General features: G+C 39.3%; 1 protein-coding gene across 1 annotated transcript in view; it reads left to right on the top strand.

The window, feature by feature from the left end:
* Window positions 1-14,988: 14,988 nt before the first annotated feature.
* LOC137294931 (glutamate receptor ionotropic, delta-2-like) overlaps window positions 14,989-20,751 on the top strand; it is a 34,053-nt gene continuing 28,290 nt past the window's right edge. The window contains exons 1-3 of the mRNA XM_067826104.1: window positions 14,989-15,058; window positions 16,354-16,473; window positions 19,780-20,028. Of these exons, the coding sequence (XP_067682205.1) occupies window positions 14,989-15,058; window positions 16,354-16,473; window positions 19,780-20,028 (439 nt within the window). The remainder of the gene's footprint in view (window positions 15,059-16,353; window positions 16,474-19,779; window positions 20,029-20,751) is intronic.

Here is a 20,751-nt window from a genome sequence, read left to right as displayed (position 1 = left end):
ATCCTCAATATGAGTACAACTGTTTTTACCATTCTTGGTGTCCAATGCTGTGACAAGGCTAGAAATTAGTCGATTTTGATTTTGGTCTAGCCTTGTGGACTAAGCGGAATCCATTTCCGGCGCTGTAACATTTGAGTGCTTGCAATCAAATGTTCAACCTCTGACTCTGAATGAAACTGGAATATGAATTCGATTATCGATAGCCAGAGTAAGTGCAGACCTACTATTTTGAAGCACTCTTTTAACATTATTATGTACGGATTACATACCCATTGTAAAATATTAAGGTCAACGATGTGTTGTGCTGTAGCCATTCTTAGTGAAGAACCTTTGAACAACCGGTAGTGCTGTCGAGATTCATTATGCCTGGCTACCACAATGGCAGGATTGTTGGTAGAGGATTGCTTACAATAGAGGCGAAGTCGCACATAATCCCTTTCAGAAGAATAATATTTGTCGCTTGTATTTATCATGTGTATCAAGATCTCCATTCTGATACAAAGTACCTTTGCAAATGACTAAACAGTGTTTTACGTCGCTTTTAGCAATATTTCAGCTATATCACGGAGGGAGTTACCGGAAATGGGCTTCACGAATTGAAACCACATGGGGAACTGAATCCGGGCCTTTTGCGTGACCAACCAACGCTGTAACCACTAGGCTACCCCTTGGTTGCCATGGTGCCGATGGTTCCCATGGCTCCCCTGGCTCTTGGCACGCATGACACACAACAGCCCATAGTCAGGTTCCCATGGTGGTATGTAGCAAATAATTTTCAAATCAATGCCAACACATTGTAGACGGTAGGGTGCTCCACACATTGCACCAATGTGGGCAATAGAACCCAGGCGTTAGGCGTGACGACCGAACACCTTAACCCCTAGGCAAACCCTACTGTCCCTCACAAATCAGTCTAAATTCACATGGTGCAGCTGTGCGTTTTCACAGAAGCACACTGACATTTCAACATACCAGACAGGCCAAACGCAGCTGTTTTAGAGGATTTATCATCCTCTCGACTACGCTATCAACTATATAGGTCCACTGAAGTCTTTCTTGAAGGTCTTTGCTCTGTTCTGGAAACGAGACCCATAAAAAACGAAAATAACAGCAATAAAGAGACACCAAAGAGACATGATTCGGATATACATATACTAATTGCACCGACTTGTGCGTCCAATCTATTAATGTACAAAGTACTGATGTCAGTACCAATCGTTTCTGTTACAATGTACCGATTTTCCCACCGGGACACATTAAGATAGCTAAAACACACAACCCATTTAAGATACTGATTGATCGTCCGTTGTTGCCGACTCGTCAAACAAAGGCGAGAATATGGAACAAATTTTATGAACGTGTACACTGTTTAAAAAACTCACGTGTGTGTATGCTTAATCAAACATGACCATACCCAAAACTCCATAACTGCAATTAGATCAACGTCACCTTAACGTAACACACACATGCACACGCACACGCACACGCACACGCACACGCACACGCACACGCACACGCATAACTTATGGTAAGTGTTTACGTCAGACTCTAATCTTTTGATAGGTAGTAAAGATATACATAGCTATGTTACGAGGGAAACCAAATTGAAACTATTCAGAACAACAAAAAATATATAACTTCAACTCAATAAAAGCACATGGAACCCCCAACGTCTCAGGTATACAGGGACCACTGTGTTATTTAACTACGTATGGTTATTTAATGTGTTTAATGTCTTCACCCGTGTCTATAGGTACACTTTGCAATTGAATTAAACATTGTCAAACAAACAAATGATTGTAATGTCGCAGAAATCGATCCAGCGCTAATATCGATCTCTTAATTGTAGAATTGGGAACTGAAAGAGTTGGGTTTACGACGCTGTTAGCTATATTCCGGGAGACACCGGAAATATGATACACACGCTATACCCATTTGGGGAATCGAGCCCGAGCATTCGACATGACGAGCAAACGTTTCCACCACAAGGCTACCTCACCGATCCCTTTATTGCACAAACGTTGCAGTATTTCAATGTGTCATCGATTTGCAACGTTGAATTACTGAATGTCTCTCAATCTAGTAAAAACATGCCATTTGAAATATGCACCTACCCCTAAGTGTGAATGCAGCAAAATATTTACAGACATGCTTCAGACCAGCTTCTCCAAATACTACGAAAGAGCTTTATTTGGCAAATAATTTGGGGGGGGGGCATTGTTCAAACGGAAAAGGTCTATTTAGTGCCAGTATGTGATTGCTGTTTGGTTGTTTGGTTAATACGCTTCTGTTAAGTGGCACTAATGCTGCACTATAGGGCCATTAGCTTATATACTCATAGGTTTAGATAAAAGAAACATACCCGTATCAATCAACAATGCCATAAAACTGCTAATATACCTTTTGTGCATATACCTATAAACCAGTAATGAATGTGTTAAATTTGATGCCGCTTTTAGTAATGCATCAGATGTCAAGCCTTCGTATGGCTGTAGATCAGACCACTGTGTTCGGCATGACGACATCCGTCACACACACACCTCAGCGTTTTTACGTGTTTGAGACGTCTGGCTACCCGTGCACCCGTTTATAGCGAAATTAACTTATCGATCCAGGTTCGGGGTAAGTTAGTGGACAACACATTGTTCAACACCATTATGCTATAAAACCATGAAATCAGTTTTTCCTCAATGCGCGTATCCCCATGCTGAAGTGGTAGTCTGCAGTCGTATGCACAGAGATTAGTCAGCATTAATCTACGTCGCTTAAGGAGAGTTAGTGATGGGTAACATTGTTTGGCAGTTTGACTCCTGACAGTTTCTAGGACATTTGTCATATCCCACAATGAATTCGAAGCACACGTGACATATGTGGTCTCACTTTAGGTAAGTTTCTTCAAAATTACCTCTACTCGCCAGCAGAAAAGGGGTACCCGGTAGAGTAATTAAGTCATGTGACTATGAACCGTCTAGTGCCTTTCATACAGTTTGGGTTATCCGGGTCCATCATTATGTATACGGTTAAAGTATGTCCGTGCGACGTGGAATTCAGCACTATATAAATGTCCTTATTGTTAGGTATTACGATTCTAAAACCACATCTGGCGTGCCCTAGGGGAGACAACTCATCACAGCAAATTGCTGCACCTGAGACCAAAGCGCCCACCCGTGCCCAAAGTCACTCGATTAGTCGGTTCCTGGTACTCTTTTCCCCAATACCCACGGGTACATACCTAATGGCCTAACCAGTCATCATCTGCTGTGATCTGACATGCATGGCGGTTGGCACTAATCATCTGATCTAGCACAGAATAAACATGCCGCTATTTGTAACAAATTAGTAAAGTGTGATCAATCATGTGTGACGAGCACTGGAGGACAGGCACCATGAACGTGATCCCATTTCCTAGCTGAAGCTGTATATTATTCAGTTTAGCGATATAAAATTAATTTTCATTTGGCGTATTTAGTATTTAAGCCATTGTTTTACAAAGGATGCATGTATTATTAAATGCTACGAAAATTATACTTAGGTTCATGCCAAGGCAATCTAAATAAAGCTATACTAACACGTGCTATTCATGGATTATTTTATCGAATTTTACAGGTGTCTTCATCAATGATGTACGGATTGTAAAACTACAAAGCTTAAATATTTCCGTTTCGTCATAAAGGACCTATCAATATTGCATGGCACTGGTTTAGACAGGCGTGTAATTCATGACATTGCACTACCGCAATTACACAGGTAATGATGTAGTATTGCATTTATAGTGTGTAACTGATGCTTGTTTTCAAGAACGATAAGCCATGCCTATTTTTCTTATTGTTCCAGCACCCGTGAAGGTCCGGGGTGGAATAGGTATTCAGCAACCCATGCTTGCCACAAAAGGCGACTATGCTTGTCGTCAGAGTCCACTTAACTGATTGGGTGGTCAGACTCGCTGACTTGCATTACACAGATCACCTGTTCCCTGTAAGGCCCGATCGATGCTCGTGCTGTTGATCACTTGATTGTCTATTCCAGACTCGTTTATTCACAGACCGCGGCCATATAGCTGGAAGATCGCTGAGTGCGGCGTAAAACTAAACTCACTCACTGTTTCACTGTACAGAATGACGACAGCACTGAAATCAGATCAAATCATCCTTCGATACGATATAATATTTATATATCTGTTTTCTTTAGCACGTAATGCATATATTTTCAGGCAGTTCCCAATAGTAAACAATTAGTCGCCCTGTTATAATGCTTTGAACTGTTTATAGATACAGCTGTTTCTAAGCGCCATGTTATCGACATCTACATGGGTGGAATTTCGTACTTGTGTTTTCTGTGACGATTATCCTTTTCTGATATTGAAATTTCTCAGTGAAGTGGACAGCGGCCGAAAAGAAGTGGCTCGATCCTATCAGTAGCGTCTTCGCAATGCTAGGGGTTTGGACCAGGATGTCTGTTCTCGGACTGTTCCGGTGTGCTGTCAGGAACATACCTTTCTGAAACAGCAGCAGGTTGATGTTTTGGGGAGTCCTCCTATAGTCCGAAATGTTGGTTTGACTGGACACCTCTTTCTAGTAAAGGACCCATTCTGTTTGTTAAGTGTTCATATGTTCTGATCAGGAACCTGACCAAAAGAACCATCACCCGACCCTATTTGCTGCATATATTTATCCCGATCTGAAAGTAATTAGAAGGCTGGAGAGGAAACATGTTTCTGGCGTTATTACATTATCCGAAAAAATGGGTAAGGTGCAGTCAAAGCAAGAACATAATCGGAGGAAGACGGGATTCTAAAACTCCTGGCGTAACCTAAGGGAGGTAACTCTTCACAACAAATGGCTGCAACGGAGACCAACGTGCCTTAAATTAGTTTGAGACAAGCAGCATCCAAAAGTGGGAATCAAATGTTACGATACTGATGCTGAATGCTCGTACTGGCTCAATTAGTCATATATCGAGAAAAACAGTCGTTCATGAGATGAATATCACGGATTTTCCGTATGTATGTCACGGTGTACAGTTTGCTGCAGTTCAGCTACCATAACGCCTTTGCTAATGATCATTTATACAATCACAAGATCGATGAATGCTGACACTTTACGGTAAACAATTTCTATCGCTACGAAAATACCGCTAGATGTTGAAATCCAATTTTAAGCATGATTGCACCGAAGCTCCATCCATAATGAAAATCTTAATTATTGACCTTACAAGGCACCGTGGAAGGCATTACATTGTTGCAGAACTTTTTTCAAAACTCTTTCTTGTACTGACAGCCCAATATTGTCGATATGTTGAATATATATATTGGCATCATGAGTGAGTGAGTGAGTGTAGTTCACTCGGCAACTTTCCAGCTATATGGCAGCGGTCTGTAAATAATGGAGTCTTGACCAGACAAACAGCATGAGCATCGATCAACGCAATTCAGATACAATGACACCTCTTATTCACCTCTTACAACAACCATGGGTTACCATAGATTCTTTCTCAACCAGATTTTCACAGTGTCACATCATGAACGTCAAGGCTTATGATATGAATCAGGGAAACGGTTTCGTTTCTTATTGGTGAAACAGCTGAAACAATTGGTTTATTTTTCCCTCAGATCTATGAAGGTGTACATTCTACTACTATTTGTTGTGTATACATGTCAGAGATGCGTCACTGTTGTCAAAATAATTATGTCTTTGAGAACAGTCGAGCAAAACAAATTGTTGGTCTTCATCTCACGTCAAAACAGGGAAGGCAGCAGACCGAGGGCAAAGGAGCGGAGGAACACGGCCAAAACAACAGAAAGACAAACCAGGACAAGATTGGACGAGCGCTGACCAGTCAGTGCCCATCTAGTGACCAGTGTCAACCCGAGAGAATATAAACACTCATTATTAGCATCGGAGCCATAGAGTGTCAGAGGGGCCTTGATCGTTTTAATAACGTCGACACACATCTAACATGGACAAGAAAGAGGAGAATCGGCTCGACAAACAAACGCTTTAATTACTGATCTTCCCAACTGCCAGTCCTGTGCGCAGTTGTGTCCACTAACACATGTTTGGTGTACACATCGGGATGGGTTAGCTTTAAGGTGAATGTTAAGAAATCAATAGATGAAGGGGTGATGATGACGTCATAAAACAAAATGGCCTACTTTCCGCCTCAATCCTCCCCAATGCGACAGTTGAGTGAACTTTATTGTGACTGCCCTTAAAATAGAACATTTCTTCAACGCTTCGACAATCCGTACTTATGAGAGCACCTAAACCTAATGTTCCAACTTCATTCCTGTACAAAGGCATCATGACCTTCAGGCCCTAAATCAAAACAATCCTCTTACCTCGAAAATAATGGTCGTGTATTAATTGCGTTCGGCAATATTAAAATAAGTGAGTTTTAGCTTCTCGAAACTTTTGGCAATCTTCCAACAAAGCACGTCGGGAGACAGTAGTAACGGGCTTCACATATTGTACCCATGTGTGGAATCGAACCAGGGTCTTCGGCATGACGAGCGAACGCTTTTACCTGTAAACAATCACAACACACCTGTTATGTTAAATCTGGATAAATGTAACTGATTTTCTCACATACGCGTGCTTGAATATATTCTTCAGAACAGAAATGTACAACAAGGCCTTTTGTTTCCCTGTCAGAATATTTCAAATTACAGCTTATCATAGTTCAAGTAGTATGATATGAGATCGATAACAGAATAATTAAGCAAACAACAGATGCTGCGGTATGTCTGCTGTGTACATCCGACGGATTTGTCAACCTTTTAATCCAAATGACAAGTACAAACATGCGCGTCACAAAACTATACTAGCAACTCTGTCAAATATTGACTATGAATTTCTCGTATCCACCCGGGTATGAACAGCATGTTGTACTTGGCCAAATACCAGTAGACCTGAGCTAAAGACAATTAGGATAAAATGTGTGTTGCAATACGTTGCATTACTTGACAATCCGGTCAATATATAGATTCCGGATACAAACTTTACGTCGGTGTTTTTCGTGTTTTCTGGTCGTTTTGTCTTGCTTTTCGTTTTCTTTCTTGCAGTTTACAGTTTCTTGCAGGTCAGCAGAGCAACACTCGATAAATAATTGGATTTGTATTATCCAGTTATTGACGCTGGGGAATGATAAATGCAATGCTACTGCAATTAAAATTGTGTACGATATCGGCCAGTGTCTTGACGTGGAAGATCAGTCAGGTTTTTCACCATCCTCTCTACATATAAATAAACTGCACTCCACGTCTTGCAGAGACACAAAGCTGTCGAAATTTAACCAATGGGCAATCGTGTCATTGAACTTATTCGCATCGGGGTCGCTTTCCAAACTATCATAAAAAAATAACAATTTTTGACACAGAAAACAATCAGGGATTATTTGTTGATACGCAAGATTTGGCTTGAGTGTGGCAGTTACACGCACACGCACACGCACACGCACACGCACACGCACACGCGCACGCGCACAGCATGTATCTATGATCTAAACTACAAGACAAAGGAAAGTTATCATATTTACAGTTACAAACTCACTGGTACTGGTTTGAACTCAAGCAGTAAAACATTCGCAAAAAACGCAACATGTTCCCGATGTCCGAAAAGTTTGAATGGACGTGCATTTTACAAAACGTGTAAAACGTAAATGTCGGACCTCGGTCACGGTTGATCATCATTATTTGTTGATACGCAAGATTTGGCTTGAGTGTGGCAGTTACACGCACACGCACACGCACACGCACACGCACACGCACACGCGCACGCGCACAGCATGTATCTATGATCTAACCTACAAGACAAAGGAAAGTTATCATATTTACAGTTACAAACTCACTGGTACTGGTTTGAACCCAAGCAGTAAAACATTCGCAAAAAACGCAACATGTTCCCGATGTCCGAAAAGTTTGAATGGACGTGCATTTTACAAAACGTGTAAAACGTAAATGTCGGACCTCGGTCACGGTTGATCATCATTGCGGCATAAATACCGACGTTCGACACATAACGCGCGCGTGTGTGTGCGTGTGTGCTCGCGTGTGTGTGTGTGTGCGTGCGCGCTATAGTGATATAAATGTAAATATACTACAAGCAAAAAGTATGGATACACACTAAAATCAATATCTGTTGAGTTTGAGTGAAATGAAACATTGTCAAGAACAGCGAAAAACAAGGTTGCTGAAACGCAACAGGATCATGTTTGATTCAAACGCCCAAACACAGTGTTCCATTTCACTAAAACTCAAGAAATATTGAATCAGTTGCTTCACTTCAAGTTCTAACATGAAGCTTAAAGAGCCCATTGAGCACACAAAAAATGCATTTACCTCAGAGTATAAATGACCACAACACGTTTAAGTTTATACGTTAAAGTATACGTATACTTTTGTCTGTAGTATATATTCCGGAAACTATTATTGCAGATGGGATACAGTATAATATTCGTATTGTGCTAGCTGCTTGAATTTGTTCTGGGTTGGTCATCAGCACGCCACAATGACGAACTGACTCTCTCTCTTTTATTTGTTATATTGCGTTCGTTCCTCTGTAGATACCATGTCCCATGCTGACCCGTAAAGATCCAGGGTAGAATAGGACTTCAGCAACCCATGCTTGCCATGAAAGGCGACTATGCTTGTCGTGTGAGGCGACTAAAAGGATCGGGTGGTCAGGCTCGCTGACTTGGTTGACACATGTCATCGGTTCCCAGTTGTGCAGAAGAAAGAACGACAAAAACAACGGCGTTGCACGTCCTGATTCATTCGTAATGAATACCGCTATTTGAGTGCTGCTGAAAGGCGCAGCAATATTTTATGTCCGCTTCATAAGCTTTGTAGTCATAAGCTGGGTTTGGCATGTTGTCAACGGTCTCTCTGTTCTACCATGTTGATACGAGTTTGATGTGGAGTAAAGCCTGATGATACGTGCCAGTGGCTTCATCACTTTGTTGATACCCAGGACCATTTTGCTGGTGCTGGTAAAGAGAGAACCATTATCAGACAAACCGAGACTCGAAACCAACGACGAGACAGTACACAGTGTCAAAGAGTGCTATGTTTCGTGGTCCAGCCAATGTACCATCATCACTGATTCAAACACAAACCGAAACCCTTAAAACTATCAAGTAGGGGCATTCCACATATCCACAGATAGTACTTGAGAGAACTGGCATCAATTTCCATTTGTATCCTAGACTTTTAACAATTTTAGAAAATATAGATTTGTGCTCCGTTAAGGATTTTACAACAATCAAGGCTACAGTAAAGCTGTTGAACAGTTTTATGGTAGACTGCTTGAAGACATTTCCAGACTTGCCCCATTTGTGATTAAACTTGTGTCTCATGATTTCCATATACTCTATTGTAGCTTACGATCCTGTTTTCTCAGTAAGAAATGACTAACCTTTGAATGCACCATCTATTAGCAGAAGACACTGATCTTTCCTCGAACACTGACAGTTCATGTATGTATTGTGTTTAATCCAGCGCGACCAAAACACAATTGTACACACATTTTTATATTATATGTTGAATTATATTAGAAAAAGTATTGATAAACAGAGACCGAAAGAGAGCTAGAGAATGGTCAGTGCCTTTTTCAAGCAGGATGAATACTTTATGTTACATATACTGAGGAAACACAGATATAGCTGTTAAGGACGCTTCATATATTGCATAAAATATCCATATGTAAATGTCACTATTGTAAACACAAGAAAGCATGGACAGAAAGCAGGATTTTGATATTTTCTGTTTTTGTGTAGGTTTGTGGTTTAACCAATAGTTATTTGGCATTATATGGTCCAAAATCATTAAATTTCGTTTACAAACATCGAATTGGAACGTCTGGTTTACGCTGATGTATTTCGAATTACTTGCAGGCACATACTTAAGACCTTTTTTAAATAGTGTGTTCATTCACAAGTAAACGGACGGAATTTGATTTTTTTTTTTATTTATACAATTTAAATAATCTTTATTCCGTAAAGTGTGCCATAATATAATAATACAATCTCTTTGGATGAGGTTACATTCGACACACTGATACCGGCGAATGAACATTCATACGAAAACTGACACCTCTACGTGCTATGTTCCTGCAAGAGATGAGGATGGTGAATTCGGAGCTGTTGGGTCTTTCGTTTCATTCATACAGATTAAACATGAAAAGAAAATATATCACTAAAAATACTTATGATATCCGTTGAGGATAACACTGTCATTTAAAAGTAAGATCAAACCTTATTCGGGATGATCGAACTTTCATCCGTGTTTATCATATTGGTAAATATCATATAATTGTCAAAATGTAATGACAATATAAGCTTTGATTTCAAACAAACTTATACAATTACATATTACAGACTTGCTAAGGTACAGGTTTTGTAAACATCACTAACAACAATTACACGACACATTTGTGATGCAGTGTTACTTAAAACAATCTAAAAACCCAAACTGTTTCAACAGGGCACTGGTAGTTGTGAATCGGTCCCGAAGGGGTTGAAGCAAAACATATCGGTCCTCTGTCCTTTTCCTGTGTCCTCCAGAGCGGCCTGGAACATATCCGTCAGTCTGTGAATTACAGACAGAGACACCTGAAGACAGCGACCAATACTTCTGATGGATTCACCATCCTGTAACCATGCAATGGCCCTGCTTCTGTCGTGAGCTCATTACGGCCTGTGATGAGGCATAGTGCAAAAGTTGTGAAGTTTCAACACTGTCTGCAGCTTCTTTTAAAGGAAAGGATGCTACAAGCTCCGTGAGAAGTTTGTCTTCCACATACACTAGGCTGTTGTGTCTGGGTGTTTGAATCCAACCATGTACTGGTGTGTTTTAGCACCCTTATTTTTCGTTGTTTTCGACGTTTTTTCCATTTTACTCAGACTCAACGAATATTGAATCAGTCGCTTCGGTGCATGTTCCAGCATGTTGTTTAAAATGCCCACTAAGGGCACACAACCATACCCTTATCTTGGAGTATAAATGACCGTAACATGTTTAAGTCTATAACTGACTGTCTATTTTAGGGTGTTCCCATACTCTATGTTTGTAGCATATTTCCTCGAAACTGGCCAAGCAGTTAGTACTCACACCTTCTTCAATAAACAGGTGGATCCACATAATTTACAAAGAAAAGTTGAACGGTGGTGCAACCTAATGATAAAAACATTCTGTCATCACACCATATTCCCTTGTTTCCTTCACTACATGGTACAGTATACGAAGCCTATTCCCGATGTCTATTGTCGTGATGTTGCGTGAAAATTGTTAAAAACATCATAAAGCCTCACTCACTAAACAAATGCTTAACGGCCTTCACATCTTTGTCGCATTGAGTGTCCAGGCTGTTTTCTCAGGCCTTCCACTGAGTGCTTGCATGTACAATCTCTTGTCAGTATCACACACTGTGTTACCCTCTGTATCTCCCAGTCTGTCAGACAAATCAAGCTTGTCAGGATAATCAGTGTCGTATTCAGTTTGTGAGCGATGAAAGAATGCGGGAGTCCATAATATTTATCTACGATGGGTAGCGACTAGAGACTCGACCAGGGAATCTGAATGTGCTGTTAATGACATCTTGTGTAGAAACAGCAACGTTGCAGCATGAATTGTTAAACATCTGCTAACAAAATACAAGAACGATGAAGTTACCTTTGCAAGAATGATGGCAATGCTGGACCCATCTATACATAGTTGAATAGTCCAGATGAATGGCGTCGGCTCTTTTCCCCCAAATAACACACCTTATATGAGGCATGTAATAACAAGTTCTGTGATAAAGTAACTACCCTAGTGATGCTTATATATTCGAGGTCTTGTCAGTGGCAACAAGGACGTACTATGTGTGTAGGACAGTCAGGCTTTGCATGAGGACATAGAATGGGACAGAATGGCATGTTTTTCTTTGGTATTTTTTCCAGTTCAGTTCGTGCATTCTACATAAAACATCATCACACCTTTGCTTTACGCAACTTGGCAGGCATACAGCATATTTCTCATTGCTTATATATCTTATAAGGAAGAAACATATATATAATATACAAGCAATATGTACGATATATAAGCAATGGGGAATCCGTTGTACGCCTGTCAAGTTGCATAAAGCAAGGTACCAATAAACACGGCATAAAGCAAGGTACCAATAAACACGGCATAAAGCAAGGTACCAATAAACACGGCATAAAGCAAGGTACCAATAAACACGGCATGAAGCAAGGTACCAATAAACACGGCATAAAGCAAGGTACCAATAAACACGGCATAAAGCAAGGTACCAATAAACACATGAAAAGCCAAGGATCCACCCTACACCCTACATATGTGCTATGCTATTCAGTTGTAGGGGCAATGTGGTTAACCTAGAGGTTAAAGCTTTCACCCGGGTTCGATTCCCCACATGGATACAATGACTGAAGACCGTTTCTAGCGTTTCCCGCCGTGATATTCCTGGAATATTTCTAAAAGCAAACTCACTATTCAGTTGTGAAACTGGGACGTTCTTACCAATGAAGCAGTACAGTGTCGCATGTCACAACTGACCAATAAGAATCGACGACATTCACATGTTCAAATAATATTCTTTGGCCCATCATTGTTCCAGGACACCATGAACAGACAGAGCTGAGTTCAGGTGTGCAGACATACACACAGACATACAATCCAACAGGCACATGTCCAGCACATTAAACCTCTGGTGTCCAGATTATCCGGCTGGGTGTCAGACCATTACGTGAGGTCTGCCTATGGTGATGACAAAGTAGCAAACATCGGCGTCTCAAGTACAATGTGCCGCCGTCTTTAATATGGAAGTGTTGTGAGTGAAACTGTTAACTTGTTTCGATTTGAATGGTCTTAAATGAGCAAGAGCAACTTCCTGTCAATACATTATTTGTTACGTGTAGAGAAGAATGTGACTGAAAAAGACAAGTAGAAGTTACATATATTCTGATATACGTTTTACAGTCGACATTAGCGTTATTTTTCCATGGTTTTGCCGCTACACTACCAAATCAAGAAAGACAGAATCAAAGAGCTCCCAAATACATAGAATTTTCCACGCCACCCATGTCTTCTAGTCTTAATATAATAACGTGCACACTATTGCCATCACACCCTTATTCAGCAGTCTACAAAAAGGAACACTCTCTGTGGAACGACAACTTCTTCATTGTAGAGAATGCAACGTTTCGGTAGAGATACTAACACCTTTATCACGCAAATGGTGTTAGGTGTTAGGATCTACACCGAAACGTAGTTGTCTGTACATGAAAAGGGTTTCTCCTCATCACACCAGCTTCTAAATCGCATAACAAATAAATATAAGCAAACACTGACACATAAGAGTGTAAACATATTTGTCGTGGAATAATTCTGATACCTACGATGCAAACAATTTACTGTTAACTTTTTAAATAACAGATTTCTTCTTATAAATAGCGATGTGTTATGAACACTCACCTCTATGGCATTTAAAGCTCATGATAAGAGTCTGTTGACATATTGAGACATTCCTCATCCAGGTGTCACTGCAAATTTTAAAAATAAACCGATGGACTTAAAGACCCTTACAGTTCGCCTCAAAGGTATTAGGTAGCTCCATGACACGTGGTTCTGTCTTGAAATGCAATTGGAACCGGTTTGAGAACTAACTGAAACTGGTTTGGAATTCAGGTTAAATTTTCAGTCTCTACTCAGACGCGTGAATAATTAATGGATTCAGACACGGGCTGAACCTCGTACTATTGACGCTTGGGAAACTCTGGACACCTCAATACACAGATAACATCCAGGCCTGAGAATAACCATGGATTAGGTATCGTCGAAACAGATTTTGTTGTGTGTGTCAGGAACGAGTGGTATGCGATGAAAAATATATGAATGGATTACTGAAGATAAGGGCCTGAAATATTTAACTGATGTTTTCATACGCAAGGGTTAGATACGAAAAGGCATTTTAATGTTGAGGTATTAATGAAACTAGATCCCTGACTATACTCCTAGTCTGACCAATCAGAATCAAACAGTTTATACTGTGGTCGTGGAACTGCATATGCTGCTCATTTCAGTTGGATTAAATTCAAAGATCAAATTGATAATTATTCATTTACTTGTTTGTGTAAGTATTAACGCCAGAGAATAAACAGGCTGTATTATCTACCGATACAGATAACAGGCGTCAGTAGCAAAGTGGCGAAATCGGTAAGTCCGTGATGGAGAGGAAAGGGTAAGTATGTTCTCTCCTACCGCTAATCGCCTCCCAGGCGATTTTTAAAAAAGGCGTGTGGTGTTTCTTTGTTGACTGTACATATAAAAGTGTTCAATCTTCAACGCTGAATGAGCAGTGGCGCTACTTGTTATACTATAGCAACGTATGACTTAACTAGATGTAAGAACATAACGGTAAAAGGTAACACGTTGGCATGGCAACGTGACTACAGAAATCATGCACTTTCCGTTGGAATCCATTTTTTATGTTTCATTAATTGCCCGAGGTTCAGAGCCTCATGACATTTTGGCACTGTTGCAATTAATTGAGTTCGAATAAATATTTTACAACCAGAATGATCTGAGCTGAAATTATATCTGGATGTGTTGCTAAACTATTTCTACATGCAAATAATGCTTTTACGAACAAATGTTGTTCGATTTCTTCAATGTGCACAGTAATAATATATAACGCAAACATCAGAACAGAACTCCGCTCAATGGTTTTGTTGACATTACTTTGATCCGTACGTTTTCAGTCTGTGTGTACAACTCATGTCGTTGTGTGGATCTCTCTACCCCACACCCAGGGTAGTTCCAGACTTGGCGCTTACGTCCACGTTTCTATTGATCACGTTCATTATACCGTATTTGCTGACGCCGCGGACATGTTTAATGTGCTGTTAACGTTGTCGAGGTGTCGTGGATGGGGATGCATGATGGGAGATAAAATCAGTTAGGAATATAACGCTGTCGACGACGGTGGCGGTATGGATGGAGTCGTTCCAGTTCTGGTCGCCGTCTTCTTGCAGTATGCTACAGCGTCGCTGATAGAAATAGGTATGTGAATTTAATCAAGGTCGTGAAGTCGACAATGAACACTAATATACTATAAATCACAATAATAACTTCATTGAAGTACTTATCTGAAGTATAGTTACTACATCGCTGAGTCAATATTCACTATATGCAGTATATGCGTGCGTTGGTCCAGACCATCTTTCTATGTTAGCGCTATTATAAGAGTGTGATTCTTTTATAATTCACGTGGATTAACAACATTCCACAAACATTTCAATACCACCACGGAAGCGAAAACAGTATATTGCAGAAGAAATTGCTGGAAAATATATTTGGTTTCAGACATGTATGGAACAACTTTGTGTGCGACAAGTAAAGCGCAATTACATTGTTATACCATAATATTATTAATTTTATGTATTTTGTTAATTACAAATGCCACACAAAGATTTTACCCTGTCTGCAAAATGTTTTGTTTTGTTTTGTTTTAATATTCAATTAATCCATTGGAAATCTTACATTCGTACCTACAAGAAAACGATCGTTTTATATATATATATGATATACTGTGTTTATGATATATATATATATCTATAACGATCGTATATATATGTGTGTGTGTGTGTATGTGTGTGTGTGTGTGTGTGTGTATATATATATATATATATATATATATAGATAGATAGATAGAGATAGAGATAGATATAGATAGATAGATAGATAGATAGATAGATAGATAGAGATACATAGATAGATAGATAGATAGATAGATAGATATAGATAGATAGATATATATATATGATATACTGTTTTATGATCTACTAAGTGTGTTATATTATCTATCACATGTTTTTTGACACACACCTGCATTCAATCGGTGAAATTGCTTTCTATTCATCTTCAAAATTTAATTCATTTCAGTTAAATAAGTATTTTTATTTTTCGATATTTGACACAATTCAAACTGCATTTGGTCACATTAACGACACCTTTCAACATTTTGTCTATGAGAATGAGTAACATTTTGATGAAAAAGAGAACTTATTGGACGTTCTACTTGCAGAGACCCGTGAGGATCCTGGTTAGAATTGATTTTCAGTAACCCATGTTTGTCATAAAAAGCGACTAACGGGATCGGGTGGTCAGGCTCGATGACCTGATTGACACATTCAATGTATTCCAATTGCGAAGATCAATATGCTCATGCTGTTGATCACTGGATTATCTGGTCCAGACTCGATTATTTGCAGACCGCCGCCATATAGCTTAAATATTGCTGCGCGCGGCGTAAAACTAAATTCACTCACTCATTTACTCACTCACCCTCCTTCCAGGTGTTGTGGCGAAGAACGGTCACAGCAACCAGGTTATCACTCTTAACGAAACAGGTCACGTCGGACGTATACACTGGTTCGGTGAAAGGAATGGATCCATTTTTCATAAAGTAGCTCAAAGTAAGTCATTCATAGACTTAAAAAGATATATCTCCATCACACGTCAAATTTTCTTAAATTACCTTCCAAAATCAGAACAAATTAAATAGAAGAAATTCTGAAGAGCTATTATTCAGACGATTATGAAATCGTCCAGATTATAAAAACGCTCTGATTTACGAGTGCACGGATTAAGAAAGTTATTTGGCCAGTGAGAGCTTTTTTTTTTTGTCAATCCATATTCCCATATAAAGTGTATATTTATTCGACCCTACGCTTGTTAAGGTTCAGAGCATCTCAACATCGACAGAAATATTATGCGCAGCTATTTATATTTTGAAACCATCTGCAATAATTATTAGTTTCGACAGATTTGTTCACTACCTGCCTTAAAGGTGCTATTTCACAACACACGTCTGTAAAATAAATAATTAATTTCTCTCAAAATACTAGATATAAGTCTTCATGGAAGCTACCATATAATTTATTTTACAAAACAAATTACAATAGTAAATTTTAAGTTTCGAATTAATTAATGCAACATTGTATTAAATCGACACTCGCGCCCTCTATCGGCCGAATATTATCTCAGGTGAACATCATAGAGTTTTCTCCATTGGAGCGCTCTTGACGAATTTTCTCATTCGTGACCAACTCGTATAATTGGTCATATCTATGACAAGACAAGTAGCTTCCTGTGGGTTACGGAAAAGGACGAATGGTATATCCTATAACTCCTTTGGAGACGGAACTCAGTCCTAAGCGCTAATGTCTGAAGCTAAAACATTACTTGCAGAAGATTTTTGTTTTCAAGAATACTGCTGAGATATGTGTTAGTATGGTATGTACGTGTAACATATCTGGGACCGGCATGTTGATCTTCTTTGCTCTTTACGCATAATAGATTAGTCTCTAGCACTGATATGAATATTTATAGTCTGTAGTGAAAACGTACCGATGAATTTCAATTTAAACAAAAAAGTTAACCAAGTACACTGAAATTAAGACTGCGAATCCTCATAATTTTACCTTACCAATTGAACATTTATGTTTCAGAATTTTATTCAGCTAAGATAAAAGTTGTTTAACAAACAATCATATATTCAAATCGTTTTAATTTGCATTCCAGTGAAACATGCACTTGCGGTACGTGATGAGTGGCACTGGTGTTTCACATTGCAATACAAACAAAAAATGCAAATTGATAGACGTTAACTTTTATTATAATTTTAATACAATTTTCACTGCAAACCATGGGTTTAAGAATTATAATATTTAAACTTCATCTGTGTTTACAATTTACAAATACAAAGCAATTTACAAATACAAATGAACACTGAAATGTTCCTGATTCCAATTGTCAAAAAGGCCAAATTGAAGCATCTTATTCTATTTCAACCCATGAAGATCTGGGCTAGAGCTGAGCTTCGGTAGCCCATGTCCTAAGAGGTGACCAACGGCATCGGGTGGTCAAGCTCGATGACTTGGTTCACACTTTACATCGTATCCCAGTTGTGTAGATTGGTGTCAGTCCATACAGAGGATGATTGGATTGTGTGGTCCAGACTCGATTATTTACGTACCTCTACCATACAGCTGGAATATTGCTGAGTGCGGCGTAAAACTAAACTCACTCAATCACTATGTCACGTCAATATCAAAATGTCTTTTCACGCGAACGCATTACATATGGAAACACTTAACTGCCCATAGCGTTCATAGAGGAACACAAAATAATGGCTACCCACAATCCATTAGTTCTGTACTTGATCCTTGGAACAGCTTATCAAACATGGTCATATCTATGTCAGTACACAAACAATTAAATAAAACACACGTTCACCGCATTGTTAGAGCAACACACTCATTGATCACAAACTTCGACATCCTGTCACATTCTCTTCTACAGACAATGCCGGTAGGTCCTTAGTTAAAATGGGCGGCATTCCGCCTTATTGGCACTGTTGGTAGTGTGTTGTGCCTGTAGGCTCATGTACACCAGTAAATCGTTATATTAATGGTCACCATAACAGCAGACAAGGTTTGTCCCCAAAACAATATAGATTTCATTATAGGGTGGGGTCTGTTAACGAAATGTTGATAGAACTAAAGTACTATCCTAAACAACGTCACTCTCCTTTACGCGGGTCTGTCCATTACGCATTTAACTCAGAGAGTAGTCTAGCCAAGAAAGTAAATTGATAATCTGATATCATTCAATGAAAATAATTAATTCCCTTCCGCTGATTTACCCACGTCAGGTTGAAAGGAAAATCGGTGAGTGCTTCATTCGTTTCATATTCAGAGCTATGAATTCAGGAGACTTACAACTCTCCACAAGGCTGTATGACAAGCGATGATTTCGATTTTCCAATTATCAGCTTATTGTTTACATCGGGTTGTATTTCAACTCTCCAGTCTTTGGTGTTTACAATTTACAGCATTTGCCGTCCAACATTTGAGACAGCATGCCTTTTTTCACCAGGATTTCCAGAGTGTAATATGGCGCTTGCTCAGAAGTTGGTTGATCAAGGTTATAACATTTAAGGCTACACCAAAGCTTTTGCGGTCCAACATTAGAGACAGCATACTTTTTTAAACAAGATTTCCAGAGCGTGATTCTTGCTGAGGAGTTGTATGATGCGAAAGGCTACAACATTCAAGGCAAGACTAAATCTCTCTAAAAGTAGATAAGTATAACACATTTCCAAATCTGACCTATCAGAGACAAAACTGATGATCGATGCCATTCCCAAATGTGTCATGCCCCATACGTTCGTGTGTGTGTTGTTAAGCGACCAGTTGACTTCCCTTTTCGTGTGTGGGCATCACCAGTGAGCCAGGTAGTCTCGTCTACCCTCGATACACTTGGTATCATCATTTACTGACAGTGATTCAAACACCGATACGCTTGGCACAATGGGAACTTTTCAACTGAACTCGGGGTGGATACTTTCGTATGGGTGTCGATAGGGTTGTGTGCTCATTTATACCTAACGCACTGACACTGAACATCATTCTGTCACTAGCTGGAGTTCTATAAGTAATATAAAATCATATTTCATATGTGGCAGTACCCTACCATAAATCTATGTTTATGCTTGTTTGTTTGTAGAGCGATGCTCATGCTGTTGATCATTGGATTGTCCAGTCAAGACCCGATTATCTAGAAACAGTGGCCATATTGCTAAAATAATGCTGAGTGTGGCGTAAACATATACTCATCTACTCACATGTTTGTTTATCATATTATTGACAAGAACAACCCAACCTTTTTAAAAATCAGTGAACATGCTGTCTTAACATTTGAACATTTATTTTAAAAAGTTTCAATCATGAAGAACTACAACCTTGACCTCATCATAGCGCCAGACCCAATGAGTGGAAAGTCAGTGCAATTCATCAGACCGGAGACTTTTTATAAGGAGGCGTGGAAAGATGATGACGAACATCGTCTCTCGCCCAGCACAGAGTACCCGTTGCAGCCCCCTTTGTGTGACTTCCTCAACTACACCAGCAACCTCATCCACACGCTAGACTGGAACTCGACGACGATACTCAGTGACAGGGACAACAGTAGGTAGAAACTTGAGCTATGCTGCCAGAATGTTGATATAAGTCAGGACTGTTGATATGATACGAATTAAGATAATTTTGTTGTCAGTTTTGCATTATTGATTTCTTTACAATTTTGTACAATTTTCACAACTATTTTCCTTTCACACCAACTTGCGTTTTTTCTGTCAATTTTGTTATGTTCTTTAGTTGACATCCCTTTATGTCGACCAATATTCCAAAAGTTGCAGCTCTTGATGTTTACATTTCACAGCTTTTGAGATACAATCGAGCATGCTGTTTTTATCAGGGTTTTAAAAAGCGTCATGCCACTCTTGCTCACAAGTTATTTGACCAAGGTTACACCTTTCAAGGTCTCAGTTTTCAAGAAGTTTTTATGATAAACATGTGGAGGAAATATCCAAAATTGATGCATCAGTGACAAAAATTATGTTCAATCCATTTCCCTAATTTGGCTTATGAATCATTCTCAAAAGATGCAGCTTTTTAACGTATCAGGATTAAAATTTCAATATAACCGTCAAATTTTATCAATATGTTAAAAATCTGAGTTCTCCTTCGTTAGCAATATCTAATCTGTCTTGGAATTTTTTATGACAAACAAAATGACCAAATACTTTTTATTTCATTCCTTTTTGTAACAAAGGATATGCATTTTGTCATATATCCGGGTGCAGAAACCTAACATCGGGTGTCTGCTGTGCACAAAATTTCATTAAACAA

The sequence above is a fragment of the Haliotis asinina genome, chromosome 8, assembly GCF_037392515.1.
Source record: "Haliotis asinina isolate JCU_RB_2024 chromosome 8, JCU_Hal_asi_v2, whole genome shotgun sequence".
In the NCBI taxonomy this organism is placed as follows: Eukaryota; Metazoa; Mollusca; class Gastropoda; order Lepetellida; family Haliotidae; genus Haliotis; species Haliotis asinina.
Note: the sequence above shows the minus strand (reverse complement) of the source record. Positions and strands in the feature narration are given on the sequence as shown.